Source organism: Saccostrea echinata, unplaced genomic scaffold, assembly GCF_033153115.1.
Source record: "Saccostrea echinata isolate AGI-Se365-2 ecotype Australia unplaced genomic scaffold, CSIRO_AGI_Sech_v1 ptg000012l, whole genome shotgun sequence".
In the NCBI taxonomy this organism is placed as follows: Eukaryota; Metazoa; Mollusca; class Bivalvia; order Ostreida; family Ostreidae; genus Saccostrea; species Saccostrea echinata.
Genome location: NW_026889761.1, coordinates 9,955,940 through 9,977,128, shown reverse-complemented (window position 1 = coordinate 9,977,128; position 21,189 = coordinate 9,955,940). Strand labels below are relative to the sequence as shown.

The window sequence follows — 21,189 nt, the reverse complement described above, 5'->3', positions numbered from 1 at the left end:
TATGAAAGCCTTATCTCTTTTCAATCAAAGTTATAAGCAAAGATAAAATTCATAAAAAGTAAGTCAAACTTCAAGGTCAAGGACACAGGGTAAAAAAATAGTATATTTGGAAAGGTCTTGTCAGAGGTAATGAACATGTCTAATATGAAAGCCCTGTCTCTTCTCATTCAAAAGTTATGACCAAGGTTAAAGTTTTTTTTAACAGATAGAAAGACTGACAGATAGATAGACTGACAGACGGACAGACTGACAGACAGACAAACGAGATTTAAAGTCCCCTCACTTTCGCGAAAGCTGGGGACAAAAAATCTTTAATACTTACGCCCACCGAAGCTAGTGCGAGATAATATAAGAAAGACAACTCGCGCGGAAAACTCTCCATGAAAGGAAGGAAGATTTGGTATAAGTTGATGTAAACAGAACGGGACCACCCATGTACCTATGACATGACGAACATAACGTGCCAATTGCTTCATAACAAAATAAATTGCAATGGCACAATATTTGTGGAAGAAGAGGAACCGCTCACATACAACGATGAATGGTTTTGGATATATCTGGGCATTTACGTGGGTCTTGTTTTAGTTGCAGGTGAAAACGAACGTTCTCGAATTTACTCTGCTCTTACTTTCACATTTTCCGGGTGATAATGATTTATAAATAACAATTTACAACTTACATGTATGCTGAAATACCAATTTAAATCGTTGTAGAAATAAAATGGCTATGTATTTTTACTCTATGGAACACCTTGAAGTACATATTTTGCAATATCTTTTTTCTTTCACATATGGGTGAATTAAAAAAAAATGACCAAATGCATATTTATCAACCCACACTAAAAATACAGGCAATGAAAATAGATTTCTATGTCTCAGCATATGTCTTTAGATAGTGTCTAAATACCTGCCAAATATCTGGTTGATATCTCAATTAACAAAAAAGTTATGCCCAAAAATGATGCTAAAATTGTCAGGAGTGCAACACCTTTTTGTGACATTTTGAAATTTCAATATTTTTTGGAGATCTGTGAAATAAATAATAATGCTTTATGTTGAAAATAAAGACTTTCCTGATAATATTCAAAGTATTGAGCTTTAAATGTGGGCTGTAGTAACTTTTGTTTAATCAAGTTGTTGTCATGGCTGATGTTTAAAAAAATGTCATACCATGTCAGGAGTGCAACAGAAAAAATGTAGTGTTGCCAAAAAAACATCAATTGTAAAATTCTGAAAGAAAATTAAGACAAAAAAGAATTTTCGAAGTGTAAAACAATAACTGATAGACATTTTAAAACTTAAAAATGTTATATAAATCACAAGCAGCATTAATTAGAGTCAAGTATATGTGCATACCCAATAATGTCAGGAGTGCAACATTTGATGTTTTGCTCCCAAGCATGAAAAAACTATTATCTTTATATGATTTTCTGATTTTTATTTTGGAAAAGAAAGACACAAAGAACATTTTTACCAAATAGATTTATCAATTACAGGATCTGTCTGTGCTTCAGATCAATATTTCTATGGTCAGGAGTGCAACACATTTTTTTAAAGATTCAAGTTGTGTGACAAAAACACTTCTATTCATGCTTAGACGTATTCATTAATTAATAATGATCTTTTTGTATAATTTAATACTAAATTATTGACAGTTTTATTATTAAAATCCTTCCTTTTTCAATTTTATCAATTCAGATGTGTTTTTGTCTTTTTTGTGATTTTTTTTTAATGAATGTTAAAAATAAACACACTAAAACATTGTCATAAAATTCAAGTAATTCCTCCTCAACTTCACTGAAACAACAGAACAAGTTCCTATGTGATTTTCACTTCACAATTCTACTTTAAAGGTCCCAATACTTTTGGTCAGGAGTGCAACAAATATGTTGGAATTATAAATCATCCAATAAGAATAAAAATAAAGAAAAAATGATGAGTAGAATTTTTCTAGTGGGTTACTGTGTTTGTCCTCTAAAGGAAAATATGCTATAAAATATTTATCTTCTAAATATACATTTAAGCTAGTTTTTTGGCATAAATAGAGAATAATTCCAGATAAAATATGAATTTCAAATACTTTCATCCATTTTAATTATGAAGTATTGGACTATAAATATTGCACAATTTCATTACCACTTCATGTTGCCAACACTTTATGAATTTTTGTGTTCTACGATTTTAATTTTAAATTTTACTGCAGTCTGGAGTGCAACAAAACTGCTTTATAATTACCAATGCTTTTTAATTATCTTTACTAAAAAAATGAGTTGAAAAAAATGTTTGATACTATTTGATGTTCAAAACACTATGTCTATCAACAAATTACAGAAATTTTCTTGTCAATTCAGGGAATAGTTTTCATCATTTCACATATAGTTTTAGATACAATTTATGTATATTACACTTTGCAAATAATCATGTGTTAAGGTCTTCAAAATATGAAAAACCTGCCGTAAACGATGAAAAATATCAAAATGACAAATTAATTTACAAAGTAAGAATGGGTTATTGTGTGTTATAATTTTTAAAACAATGTTAAATAAAATACATATCAGATGTCAGGAGTGCAACACAATAATGTAACATAGGGTCACTTCAAAATCTAGTATTTTTTTAAGAGAACTCGTATATAAAAATTCTTTTTTGGCTTAGATTTAAAGAAATGACTTGAACGGACAAAAAAGTGAAATTTGGGGAATTTTATTGCTTCATATTTTTTTCTTATTAAAACTTTTCAAACCAGAATTGAAAAAATAATGTAAAATAACAATCAAAAAGCCAATTTTTTGTCACACATACAAGAGAAGATACTCAATCAAGGTCTAGATTTGATCATTTATACCCCTTTTACCATTTTGAAGCATAAAAAACTATAATTTCTTGTGATTATGTATTTTAGAAAGTCTTTTAAGGTGTAATGATATTTTCTTTTTTCAAAAGAAATTTTACTAATAAAAATTCTGAAACTTTTTAATCAAATTGTCTATTCTATTGCCACTTCAGGATTTTAAACTAGAATGCATGTGCAATATGATGATATAAGTGAAAAATATTTTAGAAGTAGTTGAATTTTTCCAAAAAAATTCAGTTTGATGGTCATTTTTTTTGAATTCACCCATATACTAAAGTAATTTCCCTTTGCGGGGTCAATCTGGGGTCAACCGGCTTAAGACACCGTTTTCCCTCTATAACATTACCAATTTTACGGGACATGTCTTATAAATGAAATCTGTATATATGAATTTGTTCGTTGTTTTTTATGTTGCCCCATACTATGGCAATACAAGAATGGATCAAAATTTTTTGATACTGTTTAAAGGTTGAAAATATTTACAGGTAAGTTACAAAAGATATAGTGAGAAAAATGAGCATTACACTGACAATGGGAGATAACTCTTACAAATGCGAAATTTGTCTATTCAACATATAGTTGTACTGTGTGTAGCTGCAGATCTGTAGCTCGCTGGCCTGAAAAAATTGGGATGGATGACCAGAGAGCTACAGTGCCATGCATTGAAAAAAGTGCATATTTATTGCACACAATAAAGTGAGCTGTTTCTCCATATATTAAAACTGCCATCTCAAAAAATAACAAACCGTGTGTTCCTAACATATTTTTTCACTACCTCCACAATAAAACATTTCCCAAATCCATTGTTAATAGCCCCCCTTGGACTGAAATTGAGACCATTGAGAATTTTGCCTACCTATACTGCCATCTTGAGTGTCAAGACAAATTGGTCCAATGCACTATGTACAAGACTTTTACATACAGTTTTGTTGTGGAAGTAGTTAAAGAATATGTTAGGAACACACGGTATGTAATATTTTGATGTATACGGACAAATAAATCAAGAAAAAGCACACTTTTTTCAGTAGGTGGCACTGTAGCACTCGTCATCCATCCCAATTTTTTTCAGACCAGCAAGCTACAGATCTGCAACTATACTGTGTAACACATTTTTTTTTATCAAATAGCTATAGTATATTGTAACAACAATAATCCCTTTTCTCAATTGCATTTTTTATCAATTCTGAAGCATTGCATACTGCATGTAAAACTGAAATTCTGATATATATATTATAAGATTAGACAGTACTTTTCTATACATCGTATGCAGTTTGACGAAGGATGATCTATAAAGCATAACATATTCAATTTAAATCTTAAATGAAGTTTGTTCCAAGGTAAACAAAAAGACCAACAGATATACTGTCTGATTACATTGTAATTTTCATTTATGATCATGCATTTTTTTCCCCTCAATCAGACTGAGTACATTTGCATCATCAGACCAGGCTAAGTAAAGGGTTCAGTTATTGATAGATATTTTTTTTTTTGTGAGGGGGGGGTTGGGGGGTTGGGTTAGGGGGATATTGGTTTGGGTTGGTTGGAGGTTAGGAAGTTATCCCTGATGTTAATTAAGAAATGAATTTAAGGACATACGCAATGTAGTTTGAACTTAATTGTCTTTTTCCCTGAAGAGTTCCAATACTCAAAGGAACTGTGTGCTACATTTTAATGTCTATATATGCTATTGTACACTTCTTCTAAAACAAGTTTGGGTCAAGTGCAGTATACGGTATTGTAGTTCCTGCGGATTTTCAGTTTTAACAAAATGAGTAAATAGTCCTCATATCTACCCTATTAAAGTAATGAATATTTATTGTAGTTACATATTTATTCATAACATTTACATAATATACATATTCATTAAATTTTGAATTAACAATAAATATGGGGAAACAGGTCGACAGGTAAGCAGGTCGACAGGTCAGCAGGTCGACATGTATAGATATTCACCACAAATATTCAATTAAACTTGACCCGTTCAAACTTGTTAAATTTTGTTATTTAAATTCTTACTATGGTATCAAAGTTATTTAGATTTAAGGATATCGCATATCATAAATCAAATTAATTTAAATTGATATATTAATATACAACTGAAAGTTTAAATATATTTTTACCAAAATACCACTATTTCATTTGCATACTTGCTGGCTATTCCCGTGTCTGCCTAATAAAATTACATTGACCTGCTGATTTGTCGACCTGCTGACATGTTCACCTGCTTACCTGTCGACCTGTACACATGTTTATTAGCTAATATGCTTACCTGTAGACCTGCTGACCTGTCGAGCTGCGAACCTGTCGACTTGCTGACCTGTCGACCTGCTGACCTGTCGACCCGCTGACTTGTTGACCTGTGCACATTTATTCACTAACCTGCTTACCTGTCGACTTGCTGACCTGTCGACCTGCTGACCTGTCGACCCGCTGACTTGTTGACCTGTGAACATTTATTCACTAACCTGCTTACCTGTCGACCTGCTGACCTGTCGATCTGCTTACCCTTTGACCTGCTTACCTTTCGACCTGCTGACTTGTCGACATGTATACCTGTTGACCCGCTGACTTGTTGGCCTGTACACGTTTATTTACTAACCTGCTTACCTGTCGACCTGCTTACCTGTCGACCTGTACACATGCTCATTTGCTAACTTGCTTATCTGTCGATCTGTCAACCTGTACACGTTTATTTGCTAACCTGCTGACCTGTCGACCTGCTGACCTGTCGACCTACTGACCTGCCTACTGTACACAAATTCATTAGCTTGCCTGCAATTCCCTCGACCTGTATTTTAAACTTTCAATAACAGTTACTGCTTATCTCTTTCACATTGATTTAATTTATTGTTTTAGTTAATACAAATTATTATTCAAATAATTTTAAAAAAATGAATACAAATTAACGTCACATTTTTAAATAAATGCGCCATGTTCACCGGAACTACTTAAATGTATAGTATACTTGGGCCACAAGTTTTGATAAACAAAACATCTAGAATATATGTTTAGTAATTTTTGTATATTTTTCTTTGAATTATACAGGAATTTTCATCAATTGATATCTTTTCAAAACCCCTGGAAATGCATGCTGATTTTTTGTCTACGAACTGCTGATGGCACTATAATCTTAAATTAAGAATATCTTGAAAAATTATCAGTAGGTAAGGTACATTGTGTATGTCCTTAATTTTTGAAGATTCATGAGGACATGAACTACGACACTTCACGCCGGCAGATTTCATGAAGTGTGTTGGCACTTCTTGATAAATATGCAGGTGTGAAGTGTTGTAGTTCATGTACCTCATGAATAAATTCATTTCTTATATTTACATTATTTTTCTGATGAGTTGCCACAAACTACGGTACGCCATTCAACTGTCATTTTTAAAGCAAAAATCAGTTCGCACTATAGTTTTGATGTGAAGTAGGGTATTATAACAATGGAGATATTCATGCTCATCCATGGTAGTTCATGAGAAAATGAACAGTTTTCTATTTTGTAAAGAATCATACGGGAAATTTATTGGAATTGTAAATATTAGAGAATGACTTTGCACTATAACATTTTACTTACACAGGGCTGATGTCAGGATTAACTATGGGTCTTCTCTCCCTGGATCTAATGACCCTTAAAATAATGAAGGAAGGGGGAACACAAAAACAGCAGAAACAGGCCAAGAAGATCCTCCCCATTGTGAAGAAACATCACCTCCTCCTGGTAACCTTACTGCTGGCCAATGCTGCTGCCGTGGAAGCCATGCCAATCTTCTTAGATAGAATCTCTAGTCCTGTGATAGCCATTCTTGTATCTGTCACTGCTGTACTAATATTTGGCGAGTAAGTACCAATGTATTAGGAAGATCTGACACTAGTTTTTGATTGCATCACATTGTGTTTTGATAAAGATGTGAAGGTCTCAGTTTTAGAACATGTTTACTTTATAATAACTTGAATTAATGAAGCAACTCGAAATATAATTTTCGGTCTGAATCAGTAAATATATTCACCCACCAAAATGTCCTGCCATATGATTAGAGCATTCAGATTTTGGATATGATTTTTCAATTGTTACATAATGAAAAAAGCAGGGGAATTTGAAAAAAAAGTTATAATTTTGTTATAATGTAGCATGTCTATGTGTAATGAAGACATATTGTTTGTAAAAGTAGTTGCTAGATAAAGCAGCATTCAGAAATTGTTTAGACATTATTATACCTGAATTGCAGGGTTGTTCCACAAGCAATATGTACCAGATTTGGACTGGCTATAGGAGCAACATTAGCCCCGTAAGTAAACACATAAGAACAGCTGCAAACTTTATTCAATGACTCTCTATAAGATCAACCTGATTTAGTGAATTGCAAAGAACGGTATTTACCTCCCTCTGTTAGGCTTGATGAATATTGCTCTTTGAAGATAGCTGGATGATTTTAGTAATCAAGTAAAACTTACTAAATGAGTAAACATCATATTAAGTCAATTTTTTTCAATTTAATGGCTCTTCGTAAACTCATCAATATGTTTATTAAAGTTTTTAAATGGTTGCTGATCTTTATAACACAATATAATCCTTCTTTCTGCAGAATTGTCTATGTGCTGATGGCCCTCCTATTTATAGTGGCCTGGCCATTGTCCAAGCTTTTAGACTGTGTTCTTGGTGAAGACCATGGGACTTTTTTCCGTCGAGCCCAGCTCAAAGTTCTTGTAGATCTGCATGGTCCCAATTCTGAAGCCAATATACATCACACACAAGATGAAGAGGATGATGAACCGCTGACCATTGATGAAGTTTTAATTATTAAGGTACAAATAACCTAAAAAAGGCATGCATTTTATAGTCCTAATTTGTTTAGGAAAAAAATAGTTAATAAGATTGAGATCAGATGGGTTATATTTTCTTAAGTGTTACTTGATTGTGCCTTTTCATGGAATACCAATGTTTAAAAGCTTAAGGAAAGCTTATACTCTGAAAAGAAAAAGTATGATCAATGCATGAATGTGTAGTGTAAATTTCTTAAAAAATCAGTAGTTTTAACACTAAGAGGGAATTGAGCTTGTTTCAGAAATACATACACTATAGTTTTAACTGGTACTATATAAAGTAAAATCATTCTACATTGTACATGTATATCAATATTTTGATTGGTAGATAATGTGGTGAACTAAGCTTAATGTCTTTAAAAGAGACTCTTGATCTTTATCACGTAGTGGACTCTTGGTGCATGTTTATGAGATTGGAGACGGAAACTTTTACTTACATGTACTTACACTGTATGATCTCCAGAAAAACACAAACCTTTGTACTTTTATATGCAACAGATTATATAAATACTAATCTAATAAATACTAATCTAGTAACAAGTGAATAATCTTTTGAAGAAAATTTCATCATTTGGATTCTGCAGATGATTATAAGAATTAGGGCTGGGTATTGACTAGAGATTTCATATTGCCATGTATTGCAATATTTTTAACTGTATTGCAATATGTACTGCAATTTTTTCAACGCCTTTAAAAATGGCATTTTTTAAATTTTATTATCTTCCATTTACATACAGAATGTACATAACTGTGTCAAATGACCAGGAAAAAATATTTTGTTGATTTAATTACAGCTATGCATTAAAATACACACATACAACAGCTTTTGCCATACTATTTGGCACAATTGCAAACATATTTGACAACTTATACTGCATATCCTATTATAGAAATCCTGAGTCCAAACGTTTTGCCAGTATATCGGTGCTACAAAAATGTATTGCAATACAATATTTTCTTTCATCATACTGCAATATATCAGAATATCAGTATTATTGCCCAGCCCTAATAAGAATCTAAGAAAGTGACCTTGATTCTTTTGTAGGGTGCCCTTGGCATGGAGAGTAAAACCTTGATTGTTTTGTAGGGGGCCCTTGACATGGAGAGTAAAACATTGATTGTTTTGTAGGGTGCTCTTTACATAAAGAGTATAACCTCGATTCTTTTATAGGGTGCCCTTGACATGAAGAATAAAACAGTGAAGGATGCCATGCTGCCCCTTTGTGATGTGTTTATGGTTGATGCTGATGCAGTGATGGACAAATCTACTATGTCTAAGGTTTGTCATATTGTACAATATTTAAAATAAATTATTCTGTATTGGATTAGTATACTGGTTTCATATTTTATGTTGTTTGTCATATTAAACCATTTTCAAAGATTATTTGTTCTGCACTGGATAAGCATACTGAACCATGATTAAGGTTGTTTCAGATACATGTATAATTATTAAACGATGTTTAAGGTAACTTATCCTTCAGCATACCAATGCCATGTCTAAGATGTTTAAAGTTGTTTGTGATATTTAACTATATTTCAGGTAGTTTATTCATTAGCATACTGAGAGCATGTCAAAGGCTGTTTGTCATATTAAACCATATTTAAGGTCTTTTATGCCACACCGGACAAGCACACTGGTACATGTACCATGTCTAAGGATTTTGACATATAAAACCATATTGAGATAGTTTATTCCATAATGGAGAAGCAAACTGGAACCAAGATCAAAGTTGTTTGACATGTACACATACTCCCAGTTGCATAAATAAAAATAATATTTGATAGGGGGCAGTTCATTCACATGGAATATTTTACCAAAACAATATGTTTTAATGCTGCACAAAAAGGAATAACTTGTGAAGTATTTTAAGGTGCTCTCCCTCAAAATCTTAAATGCATCTATTACTACAGCAATTTTGCTTACCTGTCTCTTAAAATATGTCGTTAGTAAGAAATCAATTTGAAATTGTGAAATCATACAGTAAATCACCTTTTCTTTAGTGAGAATGTTATTTTCGTGTAATTATGTGAGACACTGTGCTCGTGAAAATTTAATTCTCATGTATATTAGTATTCCTAAAGAGTACGTATATATCTTTTTTGTACAGTACATATATAAAGCAATAACCACAATTCGTGAAAATTTTGACTTGCTGATTAAGACAAAATGACTAACTTGTGAAAATAAGGTGTCACGAAAATTTAGTGATGTACAGTATTTTCTTTTCTTTACTGTATTTCTAAAATAATCTCTAATTTGTTTCAGATTCTCCATCAAGCTCACTCTCGAGTTCCTGTTTATGAACATCATGCCAGTAATGTGGTAGGCCTCCTACTGGTAAAAAACTACATCATGTTAAACCCAGAGGACAAAACCCCAGTCCGAGAACTCCTGAAGAATGAATGCACTGGAAACCTGTTGCACGTCAATGACGACATGCCTCTGTATGATCTATTAAACATGTTCCAAACAGGAAAAAGTAAGAGGATTATCAATGTAAATGAGAACTCTAATGAAATTAGGCTAAGACTTTATCAAAAGATGTGTAAGAGTAAGATTTCCATAAATTTTCTGTATTTACAACAGTCAAAAAAAAAGATTTCCATAATTTTTTTATTCTGAGCTGATTTTGTATACATACGTATTTATTTTCCCTTAGACTGAAATGTCGCACTTTCATTGGTTTAAATGTGACATGTGACTGTTGGCTATATTTCTTTGTCCTGTAAATGAGAATTATATCCAGAAATATGAATGAATCCTAACCATTCTGATACATGTACTAGGAGTCATTTATTTCAGTGTTTATGGTTCTCATGAAAATAAATCCTTATTAGTTTTATTACTGACAATCTATGGATTCCAAACATATTGTATTAATGAATCTCACAGACAAACCTGATATATTTCTGTAGACAGTCTATAACAAACCTACTAAGTAGTATTGTTTGGTGGTCTATAACTTTAGCTTTGGTCACAACTGTTTAAAATATAAAATGTCAGAGTCTACATCACCATTCTTGAACAAAAGGTGGATTTTTATATATAGTAAGGTTTTGTTTGGGCTATATTACCTCAATTGAATGAGTACATGTAATACTGTAGATGAGGAATTTATTTGGTAATTTTTTAAGAAGCACCCCTAATAAAATTTAATTACTTGCTTTTATTTTTATTTTGCTGAAATAAATGTAAAAACTCCACACCAACAGTCCAGTCATGAATTCATGTTCTCATGACTTGATGTCTAGGGATTATTTGCACTATTATATTGTAAGTACTCAGAATCAAGTGTTATCTGTGACTTTTCCACTTTAGGCACATAATTTTTCACATGAATTGATTTTTATTTTTTTTTTTACAGGTCACTTAGCATTTGTGAGAAAACACACACAAGTAACAGAGACAGATGAAGGATATGAAGTGGAATGTCTACCAGAGTCAAACGAGGTCTGGACAATTAATGATAAAATTAATTTTTCCCCTCAGCATTTGCCAAACTGAGCAACTGAATAGGATGCATTGTCATTGCATGCATGATTATGTTGAAGTATCATGTGCATATATTACAGATTGATAAAATTAAATGTTTTAATGATTTTATTTATTCACGAGAGTTTGGATAAAGACACTCAAAATTTTATACTATCAAGATTATAAATGATTAAAACTTAAAAAAAAACCAGATGTCAATATACAGTCAAACTCCGTTATCTTGATTGAACTGAGAAAATACTTCGACATAGCCAAGGATTTGAGATATCCAGGGTAAAATACATAAGAAATACATGTACGCCTTTGGGACTTCCAAATCACTTTGACATATCCATGCATATGGTATTTGAGATATCAGTATCGAGATATCGATAATCAACTGTATGTATTTCCTTTTGTCTCAGATCATTGGAATAATAACCTTGGAGGATGTCATAGAGGAATTAATTCAGGAGGAGATAATCGATGAGACAGACGTTTACGTAGATATACACCAAAGAATACAGGTCGCCAGGGCAAAGTCCGCTAGGAGAAATGTAAGTCTTTATTTGATTAATATAACCTCCAGTTTTCATGCTACTTTAAAGTTATTTTCTTTTTAATTTATCCATGCATATTTGTTAAGTGTTCACATTTTGCATTAATTCAGTAGACATTTGAAAGAGGTTTTGTCTTCTTGTCACTTTCAGTGGTTTATTTATTTTTTTTATTTACTTTGAATTAATTACCGGTAACACCAATTTGACAGAATGTATATATCTGGTAAAAATACTAATACTTAGAATAATCTTTATTTTTTCTCATGATTATATATTATTTTATATACATGTGTCTCTGCTTTTATTCTATTTGGTAATAAAATTAAAAAACATTATATTCTTCCCTGTATTGATTCATATCACCCTACCTGTTATGTGGATATTGAAAAAATATTTTGAAATATTCCAGCTCTATGTACACAGTTGCTTTATTATTTTACACATAGATGCTTATTCGACTACACTCCCGCGAACATGACAGGAGTAATCTCCCCTCTGCCAGTACTGAGTTAGATGATTTAGTGAGTGGTGACTTATGTAGTCTTTGTTGTCTCCCTTGATCTCCAATAGCTTATAGCATGATGACAGTTAAAATGTGATGTTCTGTTTATACTAAGTGAGCATAAGCTTATAAATCTCTCCAAATCTGCAATTGACAGACTGGCTATTATTTATAACATTTCTCAATCTCCATCATTAAAAAAATGTATATTATAAATTAGTGGTTTTGTTTTGATACCCATGTAGATTCTTCCAGAGTAGAATTTCCATTATTTTTCTAAATTACATAATTTTTAGTCAGGAATTAGCAAATTTGTTCCAAAAAAGATGAACTGTGTACTACAATGTATATGCTTATAAGCTTTTGCTAAGTGATAATCTGCCAAACTGCCAAAAAGAAAAATCCCAAAATCAATTGTAATAAATATGCCATTGAAGAATAAATCCCTACAATCTTGTGGTATAAATCTATATTCTTTAGACTAAATATAATGATATTGTGCCATTATAATTTGTAATACCTGATTCTGCAATGTTTTAATGCTTCCAATTGTATTGAAAGCTAGGACAACTAAAATCAGATAAATATGCTTTTCATTCAGGTTCAAAATGTCATGGTTCAGGCTACTGATTTTTGTAGGCATAATTCTGCTGATATTTTAAAGCACAGTTTACATGAGTGATGATCGATGCATAAATCTTTATTAATAATTTTGTTTTTCTGTAAAATTAGTTTGAGAAAAAAAATTAGGAATCTGTGTTTAATTAATGAATGAATTGTAATTTTGACTTTGAAATTTGAAGAATTATATATAACAAGGTGTAGAGAAAGAACCTCACTTAGAATATATAACCTGTTAAAAATTATCATAGGGATATGTTAACTTAACTATCAGGTTCACCATATTTTGCATGTACATATAGATACATTTGCATTGTTATAAAGTGTTGTGATGGTGAGCAAGAATGCTGAAAAATGATTAATCTTTCATGTGTATAGGAGCAAGAATACATTTTTACTGATATTACAAGTCAACAAGAAAGTTCAATGCTTATTATGGGAACTTGCATTTACAAAAATTGTTTTTTACTTTAAAAGTAAGCTGCTTCATTGCTTAAAAAAAGCTTATGAGCTTGAAAAACAATCACTAATGCTTTTATAACAAAATTAAAGTTTCATTCAACTTTAATCTACATTGAAATGCTTAATATCTAATCAGCTTCCTACATGCAAGTGATTATATATTTTCAATTTAGACATTCAATATTTAGATAAAAAATGTCAATAATTTTCGTTATCTATTTTTTTATCCTGTTTCAAGGTATGATTGTAAACAGAAACTAAAATAACTGATTTTCTGTTTACAGGCCTGTCAGGCGATGATAAAAAGTAAATCACAGCCGGCCTTGAAGAGGTCCCCCATAAAGAGGATGGTGTCAGGGTCCCTCCCAGAGGACAGCAACATGCACCCCCCACAGGAAGACGATGACCAAGCTCCTCTTCTACGCAGTGTGGTCTTCACCTGAACGCAACTACTGTACAAACTTCCAACTACATTATACTGTAGAACTTCTGATCTACTGATCAAGTTCTTCTTCTACAGCCTGGTTTTCACCTGTACAGAACTACTGTAGATAGTTCCTCACATATAGATCAATATTATACTGTAAAAATTCCTTTTGTTGATGTAATTTACAGTAAAACTTCTTGGTGCATTATTTAATTGGTGTTTAAGTTACATGTAATTGCCATGAAGACCTAGATGGCTATGTATTTATGCAGATATAGATAAGTGTAAGATTCCCTTACTCAGTTCTAAATAGCTGTAATCACCTTCATATTGTATATTACAATCATTCAGAATAGATATAAATTACTGTAAAGCATCTTTATTGAGTACTAGAAAGCTGTAGACATTCCTTATACTGATTTTGATTACAGTAAACTTTTTTAGAACTTTTAATTGTTGTAAAACTTCTCTTAATTCAGAGTCTTTTAGGTCAATGCAACATTTTATTTAGATAATAGATTTCTTGAGACAGAGTGAAATAAGTGCAAAATTGTTTTTATACAACTTATGAATGTAAAAATTATATTTACAATATTTAACTGTGATAATTAGACATAATATAAAAGCAACCATCATTATTGTTCTTATGTCTGATTTTCACTACCGGTATTTTGAAATCTGATTTGTACAATTTAAACAGATTAAGGGGCCACAATTGCAAATGTAAACATGACTTTGTTCTTTTTTTCTTTTTATCTGCATGTGTATTTCCTTTTATATCTATATGTATGGATTATATATCAACATATGAAGAGTTCATACATGTATTATCAAGATGGTTACAAATTTATAAGTACTTATGAGTTCTACAAACTTTGTTTTCATTATTTTTAAATTACTGGGTGTACTTTTTCTATTTATATATATCCTTATTATTTTTAGTGCCAATATTTGTTTATTAGTGTTTATTATATCTTGCACAATCATCTTAATACATACAATTTATCACCATGTGATGCTTAGATTTTCATAACATGTAATATGCACTAGTTATCAACTTGTGACAAGTTTAATACTGCAGTTACTGTTTACATTTAATGCCTTATTTTAGCAAATTAGCAAGTTATAAATTGTATTTTGAATAAGTGTATATTCAAATTGTTAAAATAAGTTTTGATTAATGCGGTTTGAAACATTAGTTAGTAATAATATTCAATGATTTTTTTTTCCCTCTCAACTTTATCATGTATCCAACTTATTTTAGTCACGAATCACTGGAGGAGAGGGTATTATTGACTAACAGTATTAATGATCAAACTCTTTTATTGTATGAAAGACTCAAAGAGCAGATGTCTTGCAAAGACAACATTTATAGATGTTGGTGAGCATGAGTTAGTCATTAATCTTGCATATATATGTTCATCTTATTTTCACTCCTTTATACAGTTAATATTGTTTCGTAAACAATTTTTCAAAATGCTACTCTTTCAACAGTTTTGGTCCGATTTCACTATAATTTGGTAGATAGCGATTTTTGAAGTCTGATGAATAGGGTTATGTGTTGCCATGGTTACTAAAAATAGAAATTTTTTGAAATTGTTTCAAAACGCTACTCCTCCTAGAGATCTGGCCTCGAGACCATAAACTGAGAACAAACTTAAGTCAAAATTTTGATTTTGAATATCTTGAGTTTTATTCAACATGCATACTTAAAAATTTGCAGGTTTGTATAATATTCTAATGTAAACATATGATGAAAATTTTGTTCATTATCAAAATTATTTCAAAAGTTATATTGATTTGAAATTTTGACTTAAGTCTGTTCTCAGTTTATGATCTTGGGGGCTGGTCTGATTTCATCACAAGTAGCCTAAACTAAGACACATAACTCTGTTTATCCTTTTAATTTTTTGATGAAGGGTGTTGCCATGGTCACTAAATTTTTTTCGTGAAATTCTTTCAAAATGCTACTCTTCCTACAGTGTTGATCTGATTTCAATAAAACCTATATATTAAGTAGACTGCATTAAGGTACATAATTCTATATATCAGTTTTTGATTTCAATGAATGATGTTGCCATGGTTACAAAAAAAAAGAAATTTCTTTGAAATTATTTCAAGATGGTACTTTTAGTACGCGTACAGTTTTGTTTTGATTAAAAAATCCTTTTTAAACAAGTACCGGTAAAGTATACTGTGATACATAGTTCTGCTTACTAATTTTTGATTCTGATGAACAGTTTTGCCGTGGTTACTTTAAACAAAAATTTTTATAAAAAGGCTCTTTGTAAAGGCTAGTTCTCCTACAGTTTCATTCTGATTGCTATAAAACTTTATTGCCTTTCAAAGAGACTAAGCCAATGATCATTAATATGTTCATTGCTGTTGTCATAGTTTCAAGTCCAAGTGCTTTCTTATAAGTACATACCAGTTGGGCTACAATCTCATCAGAGACTTCTGGTTTTTATTTTTATCCAACTTGTGTGTTTCTATCCCATTGCCAAGGCTAATGGATTAAAAAAAAATGAACAGAACTTGTTGGATAAAAATCTTGATAAACTACAAGTTATGGGAGATCGTATGTTTTTCACATCAAAAAGAATAGCTTATTATTTAATATCAAAAAGAAATTTTCGGTCTTTAAAAATCCAGGAAGATTTATTGTTTTCTGCACTGCACAGTGTGCAGATAATGAAATCTTTTTTTCTTTTAAAATCTAATGAATCAGAATTTTGTTAATTTCTTGAACTGTGATATGTATTCGAACGAGATCTGATTTCAAGCATATAACTCTACCTCAGTAAAAGACCATATGTGACAATACTATATATGAAAAAATTCATATGTAATTAAAATGAATTTATAGAATTTGTATGAAACCATCTTTTTATTTGAAAAATAAGGTCTTAGAGAAGTAATATATTTGTTGAAAGGTTCTGAACAATTACAAATCATATAGAACATTGTAAAGAATGCACTGTGATATATAAAGAGATACTGGTTAATCTTAATGAATCTATAATCAAAAGAATACGTAAAGTATATACTGTACTTTTGATTTTTTTTCTTCATTCAATCTCTAAATTAGCACAATAATATATATACAGTTGTATATTCAAATACAACATTGATCATTCCTATTCATAACATTACTTAGATGAACGTCGCTGGCATGGCGCAGTGGTTACATGTAGAGCGTTTGCTCTAGAGTCACCGAGTAAGGAGTTGAGCGGGTTCGAATCCCACTGTTGGACGTGGAGACCGGTCCTTCAGATGAGACCACATAAACCAAGGTCCTGGGTCGCAGTAGGTGCTGGCACGAAAATGTTCCCTCACTGTTCAATGGCCCTGAGTGCCGAGTATAGGTTAAAATTTGCAGCTCTCCACCGGCAAGTGGTGGCGTCTCTATATGAGTGAAAAATTCTCGAGAGGGACATTAAACAACAAACAAACAAACTTAGATGTACATGTATGGACACTAATTTTTTAATTACTTTTTGAAATAGAAAAAAATGCATTGAACAATTACCTCTTCATACCAAGATATCCCTAGAATGATCCTGTTTATGATGTACATAATTATAAAAATATCTACTTTCAAAGGTAGATAAATTCAAATTACAAAGAAATATAATTTTTCATTTCTTAGGCATTGATTATTAATTAATTGCTTATTGTAATATCTGTTTACCGTATATTCCACAGATAAATCATGTAAATTTAATTTCAATTTGAATTTTGAAATAAACTGTTTTTTTTTAAAGGTAATGTTATTATACATTTTATGTCATTTTAATTTTTGTGATGTATATGCACGCTCAATCATGCATATTAAAACCACATAACCATATGTATTCTCTTAAGATACCTTGGGGGGGGGGGGGTTAAATAAAATTAGTTTATTACTGCTCATGTATTTTTTTCTTACCCACCCTGCTCCTTTGATATGAAAAAAAGGAGAAAGATTAAACGTTCATTAAAAAGGTTGCATTCTCTCAGAAATAATTTTCCAAAAATGATTAATTACAGAAGCACATCTTTACAGTTGTTGAATATGGAGCATCAATATTGATTACAATGTACTATCATGACCATTGAAAGATATTTAAGAAATAAATAACAAGTTTAAAAACTTCAATGGGAATTGAAGTGGGTCGGTCACGTGATCAAATCCTGTGAAGGCCGAAGGCCTTCTCAGAAGATTTGATCACGTACCGACCCACTTCAATTCCCATTGAAGTTTTTAAACTTGTTATTTATTACTTATATATACATTTGAGATGGACAATAGAATGTAATCGAATATAAATATTGCACTAACTGTACGTCGTAGATTTTGACAAATGACGCTAGGTGTAAATTGGCTTGAAAAGCGGTTACGCTTCAAATTCATCTGGCAAAGGATTCTGTTTAGAAGGGAATATTCTGTGAAAGGCTACTTGTGATCAATTATAGTGAGCATATTGGTGTCTGGGAATTTTTGTATTCATGAGAACCCATATTCGATGTTAAAAAACACAAGAAACACGTCCGATGTTTGATAATAAAAAGTTGGAGGAATTTCGGTCGGAAAGGGATGGATGGAGACACTTGTCCGGACCAGATAACTTGAAATCAAGTACAAAATTTGATCAAAAACATAAAATGTACGATTTCAGTAAGGCATATTTATTAATTTATGATGTTGACATGGAGACACTGGCGACAGCTTACATTGTTAAGACAACGTCACAACGATCTCGATGATGGAGGTGTGCCTACCGAACTTCCAAATTGCAGTGTTTGTTAGCTGTTTGTGGCGTGATTGCATTACATTGATATTTTTCAACACAAATTTATTGTGAGTAAAGTTTAATGAAAAAAAAATTATAGCATTCAGAGGTCTGCGAGAAAAATAAGGGTAAACGTTGAGACTATGCAGCTCAGACATGGAACTTAGAACATGTAGCTTTCTATTCTCTATGTAAAACCGATCAAAAACTGTATTAAATACTCGTTTACATTGTAAATAAAATGATTATTATTTTACTTGCGTATTTTGTACATTTTTGTGCATGAAAAACATGCTATATTGCTTAGTGGAGTAGATATTACTGCGCTGTGTGATTAGGTCACGTAATGACCTATGACCTTCGAAAAACTTCATACAGGTATGAAGATATTTGCTCTCTGCATGTTTATATAATAGAGAGATACCACAAATGTATATATTAATAGGTGAAAACCACAAGGACCTGTCTTCCGGATTGTTGAATGTAAAATGAATAAATTTTGAATCTACTTTAAATAGACTTTAAAAGTTGTTATAATAAAGACTATGACACTTTCAGACAAGAAATGTCATGTTTAGAAAAACGTACTACACCTATATACATAAACAATGTAGATGTGGTTTATTACATCTATATGTATATAGTTTTCTCTTAAAACATTGTCAGCTATGCCTGAACACAATTTTTTATTGTTCCGTAATTTTTGTTTCAGTTCTTTTCCAGCGATGACTATTGTTGCATCGATCAGATTTGCTGAAACATTAACAGATGAAAGAAGTTATGAAACACTTTGTGATTCTGAAATTTCTGTTTGCATGTAAACTTTTTAGAATTAATTTAATATGTAGAAACTGGTTATTTTAGGGAGCCCCGATCTTTCAACTGGCGTCATAATCTCATAAATATTATGAATTCAGTAAAAGAAATACGCCAGACGATGGACCAAATATGAAAAAGAAGACCTTGCCACTTTGTCAGAATGGATTAATATATTTGATGGATGTTCATGTTGAAATCGCGCATTAAGCGATTGAGGGGCAATATGAAAACAATACCGGTATATCCTTCTGTCTTCGACAATGCAGAAGTGAAACAAGAATTAGATAGATTACACGATCAGTATGTACAGGTCCCCGCTGACAAAGCAGGTAATAACATTGTCTTTGTAAGGCTCATTATTTGAATTGTGTTTTAGAGGAACTAGAATTTAATTCTGCAAGTGGTAATCCAACATGTACCCATAGTTCCCTCTCTAAGGAGGAAATTCTTCAAAACCATATGCCAGTTTTAAATATTTTTAATATTCCTAACGATCAAAATGAACTTGAATTACCACACCTACACTGGATTCCAAAAACTTCATAAAAATCCTTACAAAGATGCATAGCGAGTTCCAGTAAATGTTCTACCAAGCCTCTTTCTTTACTCCTCGCTAAAATATTTACAGCAGTGAAGAAGAAACTTCAGGAGTACTGTACAGCAGTATATTCGAAAAGTGGTGTAAATTAGATGTAGATACATAAAAATTCCATTAAGAAACAAAAAAAAAATGAATTAACTTTATACAACCATTCCCCATGAAAAATTAAAGTCCAGGCTTTTTGACAAAGACAGCTGCTTTTTCAATAAAAAAAAAATGGAACTCGTAAATATATTTACCTTGTCATTGGTCATTTGCAAAATTATTTTGTTAAAAAACATTCTGATTGTACACACAAGTACTCTGAAGTTGATATTAAAAAGATGCTTGAGTTTCTGATTGATACTATCTATGTAGTTTTCGGAGATCAGGTCTTCCAACAATCCGTTAGAATTCCCATGGATACCAATTGCCCCCCCCCCCCTTTAATTTAGCAGACCTATTTTTGTATTCAAGTGAATCAGAATTTATTCAAAAACTTCTACATGAGAAGAAGAGAACACTTGCTATGGCCTTCAACTCGACATTGAGATATATCGACGACGTATTATCAATTAACGATCGATAGTCACTACCATTCATATGTCGATTCGATATATCCCAGTGAACTTGAAATTAAAGATACCACAGGGTATGACACATCGGTTTCATATTTGGATATTTAGCTAGAAAATGACTGTAATGGTAACCTAACAACAAAGCTTTATGATAAACGTGATGACTTCAATTTTTTAATCGTCAACTTCCCTTACTAGCAATATACTCTTATCACCTGCAAATGGGTTTTTTGTCTTCCAGTTGATTCGATACGCATGCTCTACGTATGAACAATTTCTAAAACGAGGCAAGCTATTGACAAACAAGTTGATGAAGCAAGGGTATCAACAGTCTCGTTAGACGTGATCATTTTGCAAGTTTTATGGTCGATACAATGACCTTGTCAGCAAACACAACCTTTCATTGAGTCAAATGCCGACGAACATTTTTCATACTCATTGTTAGGCCATTATTTACAAACTGAATTGTCTATAGACTTTCCCGTTTTTTTCTCGGTCACGACAAGGAACACACGGCGGGTGTGACCGGTCGGCAGCAGATGTTTACTCCTCCATGGCACCTGTTCCCACCTCTGATTTTGTTTTAGGTTTTTTGTTTGCTTTGCTCCCGATTTGTATTGTTGAAATGGACTTTGAGCTTGAATACTGTTCGTTATCTCCATATTTCATTATAAAAGGATGCTTATGCAAGACCCTACTACACGTACATTTGATTG

At 31.8% G+C, this 21,189-nt stretch overlaps 1 protein-coding gene across 2 annotated transcripts; it reads left to right on the top strand.

Moving 5' to 3' along the window:
- Window positions 1–407: 407 nt before the first annotated feature.
- Window positions 408–14,680, top strand: LOC133185923 (uncharacterized). 2 transcript variants are annotated; one of them, XM_061321212.1, is made up of 10 exons: window positions 408–591; window positions 6,435–6,693; window positions 7,083–7,142; window positions 7,440–7,659; window positions 8,849–8,956; window positions 9,944–10,157; window positions 11,043–11,128; window positions 11,578–11,709; window positions 12,159–12,233; window positions 13,582–14,680. In XM_061321212.1, exons 1-10 carry the CDS (start codon window positions 447–449, stop codon window positions 13,738–13,740), a joined length of 1,458 nt encoding a protein of 485 aa, XP_061177196.1. In that variant the 5' UTR covers window positions 408–446; the 3' UTR covers window positions 13,741–14,680. The 2 variants fall into 2 exon arrangements, with proteins under 2 accessions (XP_061177196.1, XP_061177197.1); XM_061321213.1 differs by lacking the exon at window positions 12,159–12,233 and having other exon boundaries at window positions 13,582–14,679.
- Window positions 14,681–21,189: the final 6,509 nt, after the last annotated feature.